Raw genomic sequence first — 18,843 nt, 5'->3', positions numbered from 1 at the left:
CAGGTCACCCTTCCCTCCCTGTTTCTGTCTGGGGTCCTCTGCCTAGTAAAAGGGGCTATAGAGAAACAATGGGGGCTCTCCTAGCTTTGGACAGGGACACGCTCTGTTTTGTGGCCACACAGAGCCTGCCCACTGTCTTGAAGCCAGCCTGGGAGCTACTACTTCGAGCCAATGCTGGGAAAGCCACAATTCTCCCTCTGATCTTCCTGAACTGGTCAGGATCACTCTGAAGACTCCGTTTCCTAGAAGTTCCCTTGCAGATCAGAGGGTTAAGTATCCAATGTTATCACTGCTGTAGCTTGGGTTGTAGCTGTGGCACGTGTTTGATCCCTGGCCTGGGAATTTCCACATGCTCAGACATGCCCCAGCCCCACCCGTCCCCGCCAAAGAATCCAGCATTATTCTTGCTGTGGCTCTAACGACTGCTGTGGCATGGATTCAATCTCTAGCCCAGGAATTTCGGCGTGCCACGGGCACAGCCAAAAAAAGAAAAGGCTGTGTTTCCCCAAAGATCCTTGAACAAGTGACACTGGTTTGCTGGTTACTCTGCACAAGGTTATTGTAAAAGAAGTCACACACCATATAGTTGGTTTTTCCCAACTGAGACTCAGTGGCCAAAATGGTCAGAATCACAGCTCACTTAGGAATTTTTGCTTTGAGTGGGAAAAGCTGTAGTGCTTAGGCAACCATGAGGTGGGTGAAAGGCAACATAAGAGCAGTAGAGGCTGCGGGAAGGTTACATTTTCATTAGGGAAACTTCAGGGCCTAGGCCTTCCCTTGCCTGAAGCCTGGTAGAGAAGCTGGTGATGTCGAAGTAGTTCTAGCTGCTCAACTTCTTTTTCTTGCCCTTGAACTCTACTGTGACCTTTCCCCCCTGGCTATTGTTGCTGAAAGGCCAGTGGAGTGCCCACATTATTCATGTCTGTCACCAAGGATGCCAAAGGGAGGGAGACACCTGGGCTTTGCCCTTGAAGAACTTGTGTCCAACAGGGGACAGAAACATGGAGACTAATAACTAATGATCAGCCTCTCTGAATAGCTAGAGATTGCTTTAAAAAATTTCAACCTGGCTGATCCTAGAATAAGCTAACTCTTTTCCAGGTCACTGCCCGAATGTTCTGTGGATGGGAATCTTTTGATTTTCAAGCAAGGTGCTCTACTGGTTAGGATTTGGTTCAAACACTTATCATACTCTTATCTCACACTTGACAATATAAAAGCTCCGAATTTTCCTTCTGAATGTCTGTGCTCACACATTTGTCTTGCTCTTTGTTCTTATAAATAGGCCCTTCCTAGTCAAGTGTTCCTTATTCCCAACACAAGAGGCAATGGCGAGATGAGACAATGGGGAGATGTTTCAGCAGATGCTAGGAAACTGTCTGGACCCTTATTCCTTGGTCCATACCAAAAACCCCATTGCATCCTTAAGTTCCCACTCCTCATACTTCTATCCTCCATTCTCATTGGTCTAATTTACTTGCAGATGTGTAAAATCACCAACCAATTGTAGAGCCCTCCAGCTGCCTGTAATTGACCCTAACTCTTCTTTTGCTCCTGTCTTCTTGCTGGCTCCTCCTTTAGAGGAGGAGCAACCACAGGGCCTTATAACTCAGACAAGCCAAGGGGTTGGAGGGTGAGGGCAAGAAAAACAAAAACAAACCACACAGAGAAAATGGGTGGAGTGCAATTTTACAAGGTACTGTATTTTTGTATTCCTTTTCTAATATTTCATTGTTTGTATATAGAAATGCAACTGATTTTTGAATGTTAATCCTGCTACTTTGCTGAATTTGTTGATCAGTTCAAGCAGATTTTGGGTTGAGTTCTTAGGTTTTTCTATGTATAGTATCATGTCATCTGCATACAGTGACAGTTTTACCTCTTCCCTTCCCATATTTGGATGCCTTTTATTTCTTTTGTTTGTCTGATTGCTGTGACTAGGACTCCCAGTACTATGTTGAATAAGAGTGGTGAGAGTGGGTATCCTTGTCTGGTTCCAGATTTTAGTGGGAAGGCTTTCAGCTTTTCTCCATTGAGTATTATATTAAAAAAAAAAAAAAATTGAAAAAAAAAAAAAAAAGAGCAGTTCCTATCGTGGCTCAGTGGTTAAAAAATCCAACTAGGAACAAGGAGGTTGTGGGTTTGATCCCTGGCCTCGCTCAGTGGGTTAAGGATCCGGCGTTGCTGTGAGCTGTGTTGTAGGCTGCAGATGTGGCTCAGATCCCACATTGCTGTGGCCCTGGCGTAGGCCAGCAGCTACAGCTCTGATTAGACCCCTAGCCTGGGAACCTCCATATGCTGCAAGTATGGCCCTAGAAAAAGACAAAAAAAAAAAAAAAAATAGGGAAGAAAGAAACTGGGTGAACTGCCAGATCATGCCCTGGGCTGATGTGTGGCCTTCCCAGCAAAGGTCTAGATTCTGGTTCATTCCTGACAAGGCTTTAGATCTCAGAGGCCAGACTATGCCACAATTCTAGAAGGAGAAACTGTATAGAGGCCTGAATAACCAAATGAGCTAGTGAGAGGGTGACAGAGGCAATTCCAGCTTGTTCCATCGTAACAAAAAAACTTTGGTTGAATGTCAGAGATTTCTCCTTCTTTAAGTGGTACCTGGTGGAATTATTATTTTTACTTTCAGAATATTCCAGTAAAGGAAAAATCAACCTCTATGGCCAAGAGAGGAGGGAAAACACTATGTATTGAGCATTTTTTTGTTCGATTATTTTCTCTTAGAGTTGGATCAAAGGCTTAGGAGGCGAGGCCAGGGTTTTTGCAAGGAGATCCCTCACCGGTGCCAGTGGACTTAAATATATTCCAGTGTTTTGTCAACAGGCATTTACTGAGTAACTATGATATGCAAGAATAGATCCTCCTGCATGCGATGCCCTTCCTTCACCCACTTCCTTTCCAGCCTGGCCCTAATCAACAGCCATTTACCTTTCAGACTTAAGCTTCATAGAACGTTTCTCCCTTAAATAATAAGGCTTAAGGAGTTCCTGGCGTGGGTCAGCACATGAAGAACCTGACATACTCTCCATGAGGGTGTGGGTTTATCCTTGGGCTCGATCAGTGAGTTAAGGATCCTGTGTTGCCATGAGCTGTGGTGTAGACTGGCAGCTCTAGCTCTGATTCAACCCCTAGCCTGGGAACTTCCATTATGCTGCAGGTGTGACCCTAAAAAGAAAAAAAAAAAAGTAATAAGGCTTATAAAATGCAAACTGCCTCCAAAACTCAGGCATGTGGAGACACTAATAAATGCGTTCAAATCTTTCTCTAAAAGCCACCTTTGACGTGGATGGAAAGGAGAGTAGAGAACAAAGGAAGACAGAGGCTCCAGCAGTGAGAGGGAGGAGGGCTGTAAGGTGGTCCCATGGAGGAGGGCAGCAGGGAGGGTCAGGAAGGGGAGGCTAGGGACCTCAGACATCAGTCAATTGGCTAACTTCTCAAGTGAGAAGAGGCTTGAAGGCAAAGCCAGACTTAGGACATTCAGGGCCTAATTCAATTTTGTTGCAGGCTGAGGAGCGTGGGTTAGGACCAGATACAATTAGGCTGAAAGAAGGAGTAAGAGCCCTTGACATCCCAGGAAGAATGAATTGCTCACCCTCCCAGGACAACTTCCCACATCACAGAGGCCAAGAACTTGGGCTTTGGAGCCAGATGGCCTGGGTTCACATCGTGGTACCTCCACTTACTAACTGCATGATCTTGGGCAATTTATTTAACCTCTCCGCTTCTCAAGTTCCTCATCAGTAAAATGACCGTTATAATAATAACTGTCTCATAAAGTGACGTTTACAAACCCCATAGGACACAGTTCTAGCGCATAGAGCTCAACAGATGTTTCCTGTTACAGAAGCAAATTGTTTCAGAAGGAGGAAAATAGGGAAATAAAGTGGGTCTGGGAATACAGATTATAAGGTACCGATGTGGTTCACTGTGCAAAGGAGCCTTTAGAAGCTAGCAGAAGGGGCTGGAGGTAGAGGGGGCATGTGGAGTTCCCATCCTGATTCCCAAGATGTTTGGAGTGGTGGAATAAAGTCTCAGTGACACTTAAGAATGCAGTAATTTGGAGTTCCCATGGTGGCTCAGCAGTTAACAAATCTGACTAGTATCCATGAGGACACAGGTTTGATCCCTGGCCTTGCTCAGTGGGTTAAGGATCTGGCGTTGCCGTGAGCTGTGGTGTAGGTCGCAGATGTGGCTCGGATCCCGTGTTGCTGTGGCTCTGGCGTAGGCCAGTAGCCACAGCTCTGATTAGACCCCTAGCCTGGGAACCTCCACATGCCACGGGAGCAGCCTTAGAAAAGGCAAAAAGACAAAAAAAAAAAAAAGAAAAAGAAAAAAGAAAAAAAGAAAAGCAGAATCTTGGGCCTCTCACCAGACCTGCTGAATCCAACTCTGCATTTTTAAAAATCGAGGTATAGTTGATCTACAACATTGTATTAGCTTCAGTGTACAACATAGGGATTCAATTTTTAATAGATAATACTCCATTTAAAGTTATTACAAAATAATGGCTATATTTCCCTGTGCCACACAATATTTCCTTGTTGCTAATATATTTTATACATGGTAGTTCATGTTTATTAATCCCGTAGCCCTGTCTTGTGCCACCCTCCTGCATTCTCTCCACTGGTAACCACTAGTTTGTTTTTATATCTGTGAATCTGTTTCTGATTTGTTATTTATATTTATTTTCTTTTTTAGATTCCACATGTAAGTGATAACAGAATATTTGTCTTTCTCTGTCTGACTTATTGCACTTAGCATAATACTCTTTAGGTCCATCCACGTTGTTGCAAATGGCAGAATTTTATTCTTTTTTATGGCTAAGTAATATTGCTGTGTGTGTGTGTGTGTGTGTGTGTGTGTGTATGTGTGTGTTTGTGTAGAGACCAATAGCAAGAGGGAAGCATATCACCAATAGGCCTTTGCCATATCAAACATTCCTGCTTTGGGCATATATATACAATTTAACATCAGCAATATTCAGGATGAGTTTCTTTTTTCAATCACCAGACATAATTTCTCTATGAGTGGATTCACCAGACATTCCCTAAAGCGTAACTTCTAGTAATAGTCTTATTCAAAAGTTCCATATTGCCACCTGCCAGAGGATGCAGGAAATCAATTCAAGCCATCTCTAACAGTCCTGAAGAGAGACCTTGAGGTCTCTGTGCAGTGAATCCAGAAGGACTGAAGACCAGGCTAGCAATGTTCTTGCTGCGTATCAGTGCTCTGTACCGTTCGTTTCTCGAGCTTTCGTTTCTCAACTGCACAGTGAGCAACATGGTTGACAGAGGAGTTTTAGCCAATCAAACAGGCTCTCAGCTCCCTTTCCTCTGCTGTTTTACCCTTCCTTTTTCTGGATCTCGGAACGTACTCCCATGAAGACCTTGGCTTCTTTAACTAGAGGCTGGCACCAACCTGAACAGGAGTGAGATTAGTCCTGATTAGGATAGCTGGGCTTAATGACTCAAAAGGCAGCTGCGGTTGCAAGAAGTAGAAGGAGATGGAGGAAGTGAAATGATTTAGCACTTCTGTAAGCTCCGTGATGGCTCTGATGGTACCTAAGAGCTCTAAGTTAACCATGGGCAAAGGTTTCAGAGTTCAGTCCACTGGGGATGCTGCATTGTGTGCTAAATGGGATACTGGCATGCCTTTTTAATCTCTTCATTTCCTTATTATTAAAGTTTCCATCAAATGTCAGTCTACCATGACCGTGTAACCGTGCCTGAAGGTCAGACACTCCATCCCTGCTGTCTTTGTGTCTATCCCCGCATCTTCTTTAAAGCTCTAGAGAAAAAAGAAGCATTTCCCACCCACCTTTGACCAATATGCATATTGATTCATACAAAGAAGTGAAATAAATATATGGGCCAGAAAGGACAGGTTCTGTTTGGGGTCAGCTAGGATCGTGAATAATGTTCTATTGTAAGGATATATCACCTTTTTATTATCTGTTCATGAGTTGAGGAACATTTGCTTCCACATTTTAGCTATTTGGGGTACTACTGCTATGAATATTAGCGTGTAAGTTTTTGTGTGGATATATGTATTCAGTTCTTTTGGGTATACACCTAAGAGAGGAATTGCTGAGTTATGCAGTAACTTCATGTTTAACAATTGAAGAATTGCCAAATGGTTTTCCACAGCAGCTGCCATGTATACATTGTAATTCTATACATATTGTATACTGTATATATTGTAATGCTAATAGATTGCATAACTATAGCAGTGTATAAAAGTTCCAATTTCTCCACACTTGTTATCTTTTTAATGATAGCCATCCTAGTGGGTATGAATTAATATCTTATTGTGCTTTTGATTTGTATTTCTCTTGTAGCTAATGATGTATCTGTTAATGTGTTTAGTGGTTATTTGCATATCTTCTTTGGAGAAATGTCTATTCAAATACTTTGTCTATTATTAAACTGGGTTTTTTTTATTATTGAGTGGTAATAGTTCTTTAAATATTCTAGTTACAAGTATCTTTCCCAGGCTAGGGGTCTAATCAGAGCTACAGCTGTCAGCGTACGCCACAGCCACAGCAACTTGGGATCCGAGCTGCATCTGTGGCCTCCACCACAGCTCACAGCAACACAGATCCTTAACCCACTGAGCAAGGCCAGGCACCGAAACTTCATCCTCATGGATCCTAGTTGGCTTCATTAATCACTGAGCCACAAAGGGAACTCCCTCCTTTTGCTTTCTTTCTTTTTTTTTTTTTTTTTGTCTTTTTTTTTTTGCTATTTCTTTGGGCCGCTCCCGCGGCATATGGAGATTCCCAGGCTAGGGGTCCAATTGGAGCTGTAGCCACCGGCCTACACCAGAGCCACAGCAACGCGGGATCCGAGCCGCGTCTGCAACCTACACCACAGCTCACGGCAACGCCGGATCGTTAACCCACTGAGCAAGGGCAGGGACCGAACCCGCAACCTCATGGTTCCTAGTCGGATTCGTTAACCACTGCGCCACGACGGGAACTCCTCATTTTGCTTTCTTGATGGTGTCCTCTAAAGCACAAAAGTTTTTAATTTTAATAGATAAAATGTCCAGTTTATTTTTTCCTTCATTGCTTGTGCTTTTGGTGTCATAGCCAGGAAATCATCATGTAATCTAAAGTTGTAAGGATTTACACCAAAGTTCTTTTTTTTCTTTTCTCTTTTTTTTGGGAGAGGTCGGGGGCATTTGGCCACACCTGCAGCATGTGGAAGTTCCTGAGCCAGGAACTGAATCCTGGCCACAACAGTGACAATGCTGAATCCTTAACCAGTAGGCCACCAAAGAACTCCTACACCAAAGTTATTTTCTAAGAGTTTTATAGTTTCATTCCTTACACTTAGATTTTCAATCCATTTTGAGTAAATTGTTGTATATGATGTGAGGTAGGGGTCCAGCTTCACTCCTCAACATGCGGTAACCCAGTTGTTCCAGCACTGTTTGTCAAAAAGCCTCTTCTTTTCCCTTTGAATTGTCTTAGTACCTTTGCGGAAAATAACTTTACCTTAAATGAGAAGGTTTATTTCTGGACATCGTTTCTATTCCATTGATCTCTATGCGAGTTCCACATTGTCTTGATTACTGTAGCTTTGTAGTAAATTTTGAAAGCAAGAAGTGTGTGTCCTCCAACTTCTCTCTTTAAAGATTGTTTTGGATATTCTATTGGAATTTCCATGTGTAGTTTAGGATCAGTTTGTTAATTTCTGCAAAAAAAATCAGTTGGGATATTGATAGAGATTGTGGCAAATCCATAGATCAATTTGGAAATTATTAACTATCTTAACAATATATATATTTTTTGCTTTTAGGGCTGCACCTGTGGCATATGGAAGTTCCCAGGCTAGGGGTCAAACCGGCACTGCAGCTGCCGGCCTACTCCACAGCCACAGCAACACCAGATCTGAGCCATGTCTGCGAACTATATCACAGCTCGTGGCAACACCAGACCCTTAACCTGCTGGTGGAGCCAGGGGTCAAACCTGCATCCTCATGGGTACTAGTCAGGTGCATTTCTGCTGAGCCATGATGGGAACTCCTATCTTAACAATATTAAGAACAGTTCATGAACATGGAAAGTCTTTCCATTTATTTAGGACTTCTTTAATTTTATTTAACAATATTTTGTTTGTTTATATATTTATTTATTTATTTTGTTTTTTAGGGCCATACCTGCAGCATATGGAGGTTCCCAGGCTAGGGGTCAAATTAGAGCTACAGATGTCAGCCTACACCAGAGCCACAGCAATGCAGGATCCGAGCCATGTCTGTGACCTACACCATAGCTCACAGCAATGCCAGATCCTTAACCCACTGAGCAAGGCCAGGGATCAAACCCGCAACCTCATTGTTCCTAGTTGGATTTGTTTCTGCTGCATCATGACAGGAGCTCCTTAACCATATTTGTAGTCTTCAGAGTATACATTTTGTACTTTTTTGCTAAATTTATTTCTGAGGATGTAATTTTTGATTGATTTCTTTCTTTTTTTTTTGTTTTTTTTTTTGGTCTTTTTGCTATTTCTTGGGCCGCTCCCGCGGCATATGGAGATTCCCAGGCTAGGGGTCCAGTCGGAGCTGTAGCCACTGGCCTACGTCAGGGCCACAGCAACGCGGGATCCGAGCCGTGTCTGCAACCTACACCATAGCTCACGGCAACGCCGGATCGTTAACCCACTGAGCAAGGGCAGGGATCGAACCCGCAACCTCATGGTTCCTAGTCGGATTCGTTAACCACTGCGCCACGACGGGAACTCCTTGATTGATTTCTTGATTTTATTTTTGTTTAGAAAACATTACTAAAAGTAACTTTCTCTGTTTATTTTTCCATTTTTAAGTGTGCCTACCAGAAAATTTAAAGTCATACAGGTGGCTCACATTATGTTTTTTATGGACAATGCTGTGCTGGAATAAAGAGGCTGAGATTAGAGGAAAAAGGGACATAAAACAATAGATGATCTCAAAGGTGCTCATGACATGATGCCTCTAGAGCTACATTCACGAAACCTGGTGTAGAATTGTCACCTACTATGGAAACCACAAGTCTTGAAGAGCTCCTGATTGCACTCAGAGATAATAGGTGTTGTCACTTGTCGCAAGTCTGCAGAGAGGGGATCTAACCACCATCTGCAGAGTTTTCTGTGACATCTCAGTTTTTGAGCCTACAAGGGTCATAAAGATGACATTGCCTGAGCCCAAGCATGAAAAAAGGGAGTAAGAAAAGACAGCTCACTCTGATGGTCTCAAAACCTTTTATATTGTATCCAGGAAAAGGAGTCATAGAGCCTTGCCCTTGACCCTGGTCTCTCACCACTTCGGCTCCAATTGGCTCTTCCTCAGGAAAATCTTCCTTGATCCTCCAGGATTGGTATAGGTGCCCCTTCTCAGTGTGCCCTCGGTGTTTCTGGAACATTTGTTCCACAGATTTGAAGTGTATTTTCCTTTTTCTCTACAGACTGTAAGTTTCTCAAGCAAAGACAATACCTTGTTTAACCACCTATACTGAAGTGACAGGGATGATAAATATTGAGTGGGGGCATGAATGCATGAGTATTATGTTCCTTCTCTTTTGAGAAGAGAGTAAGGTGACAGCATTACATTTGAAAAAGACAGGTGGGTGCTTTGTAAGTCTATTTTATTTCAGTGGACAGAAGAGTAATTTCATTGTGAGAATGCTGATGTAAGTTCTAGTCCTGGCTTTGGCTCTTGAAAAGGGACAAGTGTAACCTTGAATGAGTCACTTATCTCCTCTGGGCTTGATCCCTTGTCTGTAAGATGAGAGGTTCAACTATTGAGATTTGAGATTCTTTCCAGCCCTAATATTCCGTGGGATGTTGAAGACAGGGCAAATCTGGCTTTCAGTGGTTGGCTTGCTTCCAGAAAAGCAATTCAACAGAACAGCTGAGATCCCCAGCCTTTCGCAGGGGCCTGCCTTCTCCCCCTCCTCCGTGTCTTAGCAAATATTAATAGCCAAGGGCCTCGCTGAGTGTGGTTTTTAATAGAATCCAATTTCAGTCCATTTAGAGTGGGACTTTTCATGCTGACTTGGTAATTTGAACTCTGTCATGCCTGATGGACTGAATGCATTTTCCCTGTCTGTGCGGCCCGCCCTGGGCCGGTGGGGAAAGAGCGTGCAGGCCTTGGGAGCGGGAAGCAGAGGCAGCTTAGTCAAAGCAGCTGCAGATCAGCTATTTTGGCCTCGCAGCCAGTTTTGTCTTTCCTGCCCTGAAGCACGTGACGAGGATACGGGCCCTGGAAGATGAGCCGGCAGTGGCTACTCTCTTTCCCGGCAGTTGCCTTCTCCTTGCAGCCCAGAAGCCGGTGGCCTGTGGGAGGAATGGCGGCAAGAAAACTGTGCTGGTCTTTGGAGGTGACTGGAAAAGACTTGCTTCTGAAAACCATCAGAGTTATTCCAGTCCATTGCTGTGGAGTCTCTGATATGCTTGGGGGCATGTGGTGGAGTATGGGCTCTCTGCTCCCCTAACCCCCAAGAACCTGTCCTACATGATCAGCGAGTACTCCAGGGGTCTGCTGGAAGTTCATTTTCAGGAGTTCCCTCTGTGGCACATCGGAAATGAATCTGACTAGGAGCCATGAGGTTGCGTGTTCGATCCCTGGCCTTGCTCAGTAGGTTAAGGATCTGGCATTGACGTGAGCTGTGGTGTTGGTGGCAGATGCGACTTGGATCTGACATTGCTGTGGCTGTGGTATAGGCTGGCATCTACAGCTCCGATTAGACCCCTAGCCTGGGAATTTCCATATGCCGCGGGTGCAGCCCTAAAAACCAGAAAAAAAAAATTCATTTTCTTCTAGAGTGCAGTATGGGGAATATAGAAGACACATACAGGTATTAGGAGCCGCACTCTGAATGAGGAAACTGAGGCTGAGGAGGGTGGGGGGAGGAAATGAATGTTTATTTCATACTTCTCCTTGCCAGGAGTAAGGAATAGCTAGAAGACAGGGATTTCTTTTTTTCCTTTTTGCTTTTTAGAGCTGCAACCACAGCATATGGAAATTTCCAGGCTAGGGGTCCAATCGGAGCTACAGTTGCTGGCCTACACCACAGCCATGTCAACGCTGGATCTGAGCTGCATCTGCAACCTACACCACAGCTCAAGGCAATGCTGGATCCCCAACCTACTGAGCAAGGGCAGGTATTGGACCCACATCCTCATGGATACTACTTGGGTTTGTTTCCACTGCACCACAATGGGAACACTGAGACAGGGATTTCTTAATCCTTCCAGCAGCCTTTTAAGGGATATGACATTATTCCATGGTTAGGTGAGGACAATGAAGATCAGAAAAGTCAAGCAACTGTCCCAAGGTCACACAGCTAATAGATGTCAAAGTTGGTATTCAAAGCTCCATTTATCCTAAAGATCACATGGTTTGAAATATTGAAGCTGGGTGTTCTGATGGTCTGCTGGTCTACCTCAGCAGTGGCTCCTTTACCTGGCTGGTTAGCAGAAACACTTCAGGATATTGAAAAGCTGTAGTATCTTGAGCATTATCTCCATGAGTCAATGGGTCTAAGGCAGAGCCTGAGATAATGCATTTTTATTATTTTATTTTATTTTATTTTTATTTTTTATTTATTTTTGTCTTTTTTTTTGCTATTTCTTTGGGCCGCTCCCACGGCATATGGAGGTTCCTGGGCTAGGGGTCGAATCGGAGCTGTAGCCACCGGCCTATGCCAGAGCCACAGCAACGCGGGATCCAAGCCGCGTCTGCAACCTATACCACAGCTCACGGCAATGCCGGATCGTTAACCCACTGAGCAAGGGCAGGGACCGAACCCGCAACCTCATGGTTCCTAGTCGGATTCGTTAACCACTGCGCCACGACGGGAACTCCCTATTTTTTATTTATTTAATTTTTTAAAAATCTTTTTAGGGCCACACCTGAGGCATACAGAGGTTCCCAGGCCAGGAGACCAATCGGAACTATAGCTGACAGCCTATGACACAGCCACAGCAACTCAGGATTTGAGCCGTGTCTGCAACCTACACTACAGCTCACGGCAGTGCCAGATCCTTAACCTGCTGAGCGAAACCAGGGATAGAACCCAGGTCCTCATTGATGCTAGTTGGGTTCGTTAACTGCTGAGCCACGACAGGAATTCCCAGAGATTATGCATTTTAAAAAATCTGCTTCAAGTGAGTCTGATGGTTTGGAAAGCATAGCACTGGAGCACATAGCTTCTCTTCTAACCCAAATCTCCCAGGATTTCTTCATTTCTCAGAAGCACAGGTCCAGTCCCTCCCTGCACTTGCCTCAAGTAACATATGCCACCAAGTCCACAATTCATTCCAGGCTCAATGCTCAACATTTATTGAGCATTTACTATGTGCCAGGCATTGTGCTAGGCATTCTAGCTGCGAAGGTGAATAAACCACAGGGCTTGCTTTAAGAAACATTCTTGCAGTGAATCAGCTAAACAAAAATATGAAGTTCCAAGTCCTATTTGTAGCAAATGCTAGACAGAGGTAGGCTCATGTCTTTGGAATGCAGACTAAGGGGACAAAGAAGGCTTTCAAACAGTGGTGACTTGGACAATCCCATAAGAGTTAGCAAGACAAAGAACGGGTTAGAGGGGTGAGACATAGCCAGCTGGGCAGAGGGAATAGCGTGGAAAGGTCCAAAAACCCCAGAATGATGGGTTCAGGGACTTACAAGAAGCTGTGCAGCAGTGGAATGTAGGGAACTGTGATAAGATGACCAGGAGGTGAGCCTGGAAGAGTAAGTGGGGGAAATCACAGGAGGGACCTGGAGTTCCCATCATGGTACAGAGGAAATGAGTCGACTAAGAACTATGAGGTTGCAGGTTCAATCCCTGGCCTCGCTCAGCGGGTTAAGGATCTGGCGTTGCGGTGAGCTGTGGTATAGGCCAGCAGCTGTAGCTCCTGTTGGACCCCTAGCCCAGGAACCTCCATATGCTGTGGATGCTGCCCTAAAAAGAAAGAAAAACAAAACAAAACAAAACAAAACCCCAAAACAAAAAACAAAACCCAAAAAGGACCTTGAGTGTTATTGCTGAGTCTGCCTTGTATCCTAAAAGTGATGAGGAGCCACTAAAGATTTTTAAGCTGTGGAGTGACATAAGCAGATTGTATTTTGGAAGTGTCACCGATGGAAATGAGAAGGTGGGGAGTTCCCGTCGTGGCGCAGTGGTTAATGAATCCGACTAGGAACCATGAGGTTGCGGGTTCGGTCCCTGCCCTTGCTCAGTGGGTTAATGATCCGGCGTTGCTGTGAGCTGTGGTGTAGGTTGCAGACGCGGCTCGGATCCCGCGTTGCTGTGGCTCTGGTGTAGGCCAGTGGCTACAGCTCTGATTCGACCCCTAGCCTGGGAACCTCCACATGCTGCGGGAGCGGCCCAAGAAACAGCAAAAAGACAAAAAAAAAAAAGAAAAAAGAAATGAGAGGGTGAACCGTTGGCAGAAGAAGTGGGCAACAGGGGAACAAATTAAGTGCAGAATTAAGAATTTATGTATGTCAAAAAACACCATAAACAAAATTTGAAAGCCAGCACTTAGAAAGCATATTGGCAAGGTTTCTTTACAAAAATAATATTCCGAATAAAATTACATGTTGATAATAAAGATAAGCATACCAATATCAAATAAGTAGAAAAAAAAAACCAAAACAGAAGTACCAATAGTCAATAAGCATATCAAGGTGTTCTTCACTAATAAAGAAGTGCGAGTTCATATGACACTGATATACTATTATTTTCCTCTCAAAGTGGTAAAGATTCAGTAAGTGATCACACCTACTAGTACTGAGGGTACAGAGAACCGGGCACTCTCAAGCCTGCGAAGAGGAGAGTGCTTTGGTACAAACTTTCTGGAAGGCAGTTGGCAACATATATCAAAATTCTTAAAGATAACCAAACAATTTCCTTCTTGGATTTTTATCCAAAGGAAATAGTGGTAGATATGTGCAAAAATTTAGCTATAAGGATGTCAGTTGCAACATTAGTTACAATAAAGATTGGGAACAAATGAAATGATCACTCTTAGGAGATTGATTACCTTTTAAGAAATTTCAAAAGTGAGGATGCTTTTATTTATTTTTATTTTTTTATTCCTTATTTTCTAAATTTTTTGTCTTTTTGCAATTTCTTGGGCCATTCCTGCGGCATATGGAGGTTCCCAGGCTAGCAGTCAAATCGGAACTATAGCCGCCGGCCTACGCCAGAGCCACAGCAACTCGGGATCCGAGCCACATCTGCGACCTACACCACAGCTCATGGCAATGCCGGATCCTTAACCTATTGAGCAAGGCCAGGGATCGAACACGCAACCTCATGGTTTCTAGTCAGATTCATTAACCACTGAGCCATAACGGGAACTCCAAAAGTGAAGATGCTTTAAAGAAGTTTGGGAGACATGCAAAAAGCATTTCGTTCATGATACAGTAAGTAAAGTAGCACACGGTGCAAAAAAGATGTGTCCAATATGCCACCATCCATGCCAAAATATATACATATGTTTGAAAATGCATAAATGTCTCTGGAAGGATATACAAGTAATTTGAGGGAAACTAGATGCGGGCAAGCATGTGGAAACTCCAAAGCCAGGGATCAAACCCAGCCACAGCTGTGACCTGAGCCACAGCAGTGACAATGCCAGATCCTTAACTCACTGCATCACCAGGGAACTCCATGATTTGTTTCTGATTACAGAGCTCTTTGAACTTCTTGAATTTTGTATCTGTGTATGTGCTACATATTCTGCAATATAAATACACATTTTGAAAAGTAACTCATTAAAAAGCATGTACAATATGATTAGGTTTTTGTTTTAAAAAATTCATGTGCATGTGTACATTTATACTAAAAAGAACCAAAAGATATATCCAATAGGATAACGATATTTGTCTCAGGCAGTAAGGTTACGGATCAGAATGTGTCTTTTTCTTCCTAATCGTTATACAGTATTCATGCGAGGTTGTCATAATATTTACAAGAAACGTATAATTTTTCCCCCAAGGAGTCTATCACAAAAGTCCAAGCAGGAGGTGACGACCAGATCAGATTTAGGATGAGTGCTCCAAGTATAGCTCGGCAGTGACATCTGCGAACAAAACGTGCCATTAAATGACAGTCCCTGTTTGAGGGAGGGATGAAGAGAAGAAAGCTAAAGGTTTGGTAAGGTGAACAGACCTGATTTTGCTCACCAGCTCTCTGAAGTTTCTGGAAAAATGCACAGAAAGTTCAGTCCCACTGCTCTAAATATCCTCCAACACCTCCCAACCCCCTGACAGCTTTTATTCTTTGGAATCATTTAACTTTGGGTCACAGTGAATGGAATGCCAACAAGCCTGGGTATCTACATCACTGGACAAGCAGACGCCTGGTCACTTTTTCTATGAGGTCCCACGAGGTTGTCCTCCCCTGGTTCTGGTTTTCAGCCTTTCTCTTTGGAAGGATAGCGACAATCTTATCTTCCCCATCTGCCCTGCCCTGCCACAACTCCCTCGACGAAAGCCCCCTCTCCTGCTCCACGTTGGGAAAAGTTACTCTGAGTCCTGGGAATAGTTACTCTGAATCCTTCCTTGCAACATCAAGAGCAAAGGAAGACCCTGCCAGTTTGAACTGGTCCTGCAGACCGCTTCTGACCTTATCATCATCCTTCAGATTCTAACAAGCAGTTTGCCAGCTCACAAACTTTCTGGGCTGGAGGCTTGGGAATAGGGGAGTTGGCCTGTTTGTCTTTGCTAGGTGTGCTGCTTGGTGGTTTAGAGGTGGGGGTCACGAGAAACCATTTTAGGGGAAGAGGGTAGAGAGAAGGGTGTGGAAGGGCTGGTGGAGAATGTGGCAGCAGTAACAGCTTTTTCCTTATTTCCTTCTTCGGAGGCTGAGCCATAGGCAACCAACTGGGAGCCTCTGCATATTTCTAGGACCTTCTTGCAGCCCCTGTTGGGAGGCTTTGAAGAGCTATGCGAATGTAACCTGTGCTGCTGGCTTCTGGGCCCCTCAGCAGTGATAGGATCCTGCAGTGTGGAAGCCTCTGATTACATAAATAACCCATAATTAACACTGTATTTCCTTTCGGCCTCTACCTGTAATTGTGACTCTTCCCCAAAGCTGGGGATGGGGTGAGGAATGCTAGGTGGATTGTTTGGATACATGCTGGCCCATCAGCAAGTAGAATGAACAATACACAAAAGTAACTGCTGGGTCTCGGCTATCTTTTTTGCCACTGGGAAGTCTAGTGTTAGGGACCATTTTCTGCCTTGGACTAAAAACAAAAGGTAGCCTATGTACCACCATTGACATAGTTAAGACTTGTCAACTTAATACACACTGTCCGGCTCTTGAATGGTGGTAACTACTCAATATAATGCTTTGAAAGGCAGGAAGTAACTCCAGAGTCGTTTACAGCTAGAGCTCTGGCGTCAGACAGATTTGGTTCAAATCCTAGCTATGCCACTTAAGGCCATGTAACCTTGGGATGGTTTTCTGTTTTTCAGTTTTCTTGTCCATCAAATGAGAACAGTAGGGTAATGGTACGAAAGAAATGAGATTAAACATGTAAAGATCTGAGGATAGTGCATTTAATAAATGCTTACTATTAACATTATTGCATCTGTATATATTTTAATTTTGTACAATATTGTCTTTCACTAATCACACGAAAAATACATGAAAGTGCTTCGAAAATTTTAAAGCATCATATAAATTAAAGGTGTCATTGGTAATAATCTCATATCAGTATTTCTCAACTCTTCCTTCTCCTCGACAACTGGGACCACATCCTTATGTCCCCTGGCATATTGCACAATGACAGGCAAACAAGAAGCCCTCAGTAAATATTTCTTATTTGACTGAAGCAACATGGCATCACATAAAGAGCATAGGTACAGGAGACTAGGCTGGGATAAAATTAGTTTAAGGCAGGAGAGCCAGTCTGCAATCGGTTAGTCATTCAACAAATATTTGTTGAACGCATTCTATGTGCTAGATATTGAGTACAGATTTCATCAAAAAGAGGCTTACGTGTTCCCACTCAGTCAAGTCCCTGGGCAGTCTCCACAATCCCAGCCTACTCTAAAAGCACAAAGATGCAGCCAGCATTATACACCACTGGACAATTGGCCCATTGCTTTGGGGGAAGCCCCATCCTGCCTGGCTGTAAGTGGCTCCAATTGAGGGTTGGGGGAGGGAGTAAAAATGAGGAAGTGGGCTGCTTCCAACAGAAATGACAGGAACTGCTGCCTGTTAATTTATTTTTATTTACACTTAATTAGTCCACAGTTCATTCTCCCAGTCTGTACAACGCTCTTTCCCCTAGGACTCATCTTTCCCGCCCCCATCACCTACGTGGTCAGCCCTTGGTCCACTTCACCCTCCCCTTCTGCTGTCCCAGCTGCCTGCTGGGTGGGAGTACGGGAGAATGGTATGCGTGGTCATCAGAGGGCACTGAGAGTGGGCTTCAATGGTATGTGAATCCTGGCAGCGTCTCTGACCCCCGAGGGGGCGAGAAGAGAGCACAAGCCAAGACAACAAGTGGGGGAGGGAGGCAGGGCCTGAGGCTCCTGGGGGTGGGGAGCAGGGGTGCAGAAATCCAGTGTACAAATTCCCGGGACTGTGTTGGCTTCACCAACACTTCTCATCCCTGGACTTGTCACAGTTGCCTTGAGATGCTCCTGTCTGTTAGGAAGGGGTGGAGGGGCCAGCCCGTGGGCAACGTGCCTGACGCCTTCGGGGTGCTACACCTGCAAGGCTCCGCCTTTGTCAGAAGCACTGGCTCGAGTCACAGCTGCAAAGGCTTTCCCAACTGGAGAGGGTCCTCTCCAGCTCTTCCTGCAGAAGTCAGGTCCCTTGTAGGGGCTGCCCTGCTGAAAAGAGGATGTCAGGGCCACCCACCAGATCCTGAATCTGCATGTCCCCTTCTTTTCACACTGGGCGTAGACAAAGAATTGAGGGGCAATAGGAGTTGGAAGTGGGGAGCAAGGAACAGAACCCAGGGTGGGGCTTTCCACCGGGCGGGGGTGCCTGGATGTCCTGGGTCAGGCTCGGCTCTAGAAAGGTGTTCTGGTTACATGGCTTCCTTCTCTCTCTGGGAGCATCTGCTGAGCTTCATCTCCGTCAGCTGGATATATCGAATCACGTTGGTGTCTGTGAGGAGAGAAACACACCTTAGGGCACACGTGGTGAGGGGCACGTTGGTGCCAGGCAGCGTCGGATCACAGCTGCGCTGCAGGTGATTGGCAGGCCAGACTCGCTCAGCCAAGGTCCAGGGTGGCCCAGAGGGTAGCCAGAACATGGACCCTCTCCTTCACCGCCTCCAGGTGGACAGGCCCCCGTGACCCAGAGGACAGATAGGAGGAGGGGGGAAGGAGGGGAATTTCTCCCCTTATTTTATTTTATTTTGGCTGCACCCAAGGCATGTGGAAGTTTCCAGTCTAGGCATCAAACCTGCACCACAGCAGCACGCCCAGATGCTGTAGTCACACCGGATGCTTAACCTGCTGCGCCACAAGAGAAACTCCCACCCCTTCCTTCTAAGGAGCAGCCTGTTCCAAGGGTCCTGAGTTAGTGGAGATGCCACTTGCACTTTAACCTCAGGCGACTTGTCTGCTTCTCTGAGTCTCCTGTCTCCTCTGCAAGAAACGACCTCCTTTTCTGAGTGCCTACTTTGTGCCACATTTTTAAATGTCACTGTTTCATTTAACCCTCATTATAACTCTGTCAGGTGCGTCTCATCCTCTTCACTGTGACAAAAGCTAAAACTGGGCCCCAGAGAGACGAAAGCTGATACCCAAGGAGATACACATCTGACCCCAAAGGCTGCCTCTCCCCTGGGTCATAATAGCTTCCTCGTAAAATTGCTGCGA

At 44.8% G+C, this 18,843-nt stretch overlaps 1 protein-coding gene and 1 long non-coding RNA gene across 2 annotated transcripts in view; one reads left to right on the top strand and one right to left on the bottom strand.

Moving 5' to 3' along the window:
- Positions 1 to 1,631: 1,631 nt before the first annotated feature.
- Positions 1,632 to 16,583, top strand: LOC146401831 (uncharacterized). Its single transcript, XR_014811074.1, has 2 exons — positions 1,632 to 1,696; positions 14,994 to 16,583. It is a non-coding gene; the product is annotated as an uncharacterized LOC146401831 (long non-coding RNA).
- Positions 16,539 to 18,843, bottom strand: part of TTC9 (tetratricopeptide repeat domain 9) — a 35,972-nt gene continuing 33,667 nt past the window's right edge. Inside the window, exon 3 of the mRNA NM_001435276.1 lies at positions 16,539 to 18,124. Coding sequence (NP_001422205.1) covers positions 18,045 to 18,124 — 80 coding nt within the window. The 3' untranslated portion in view covers positions 16,539 to 18,044. The remainder of the gene's footprint in view (positions 18,125 to 18,843) is intronic.

This window comes from Sus scrofa, chromosome 7, assembly GCF_054392235.1.
Source record: "Sus scrofa isolate SSC_HxYL_T2T_F1_AM1 chromosome 7, Sscrofa_HxYL_maternal_Yorkshire_Landrace_v2.0, whole genome shotgun sequence".
Classification (NCBI taxonomy): Eukaryota; Metazoa; Chordata; class Mammalia; order Artiodactyla; family Suidae; genus Sus; species Sus scrofa.
This window is presented reverse-complemented; position numbering and strand designations above follow the sequence as displayed.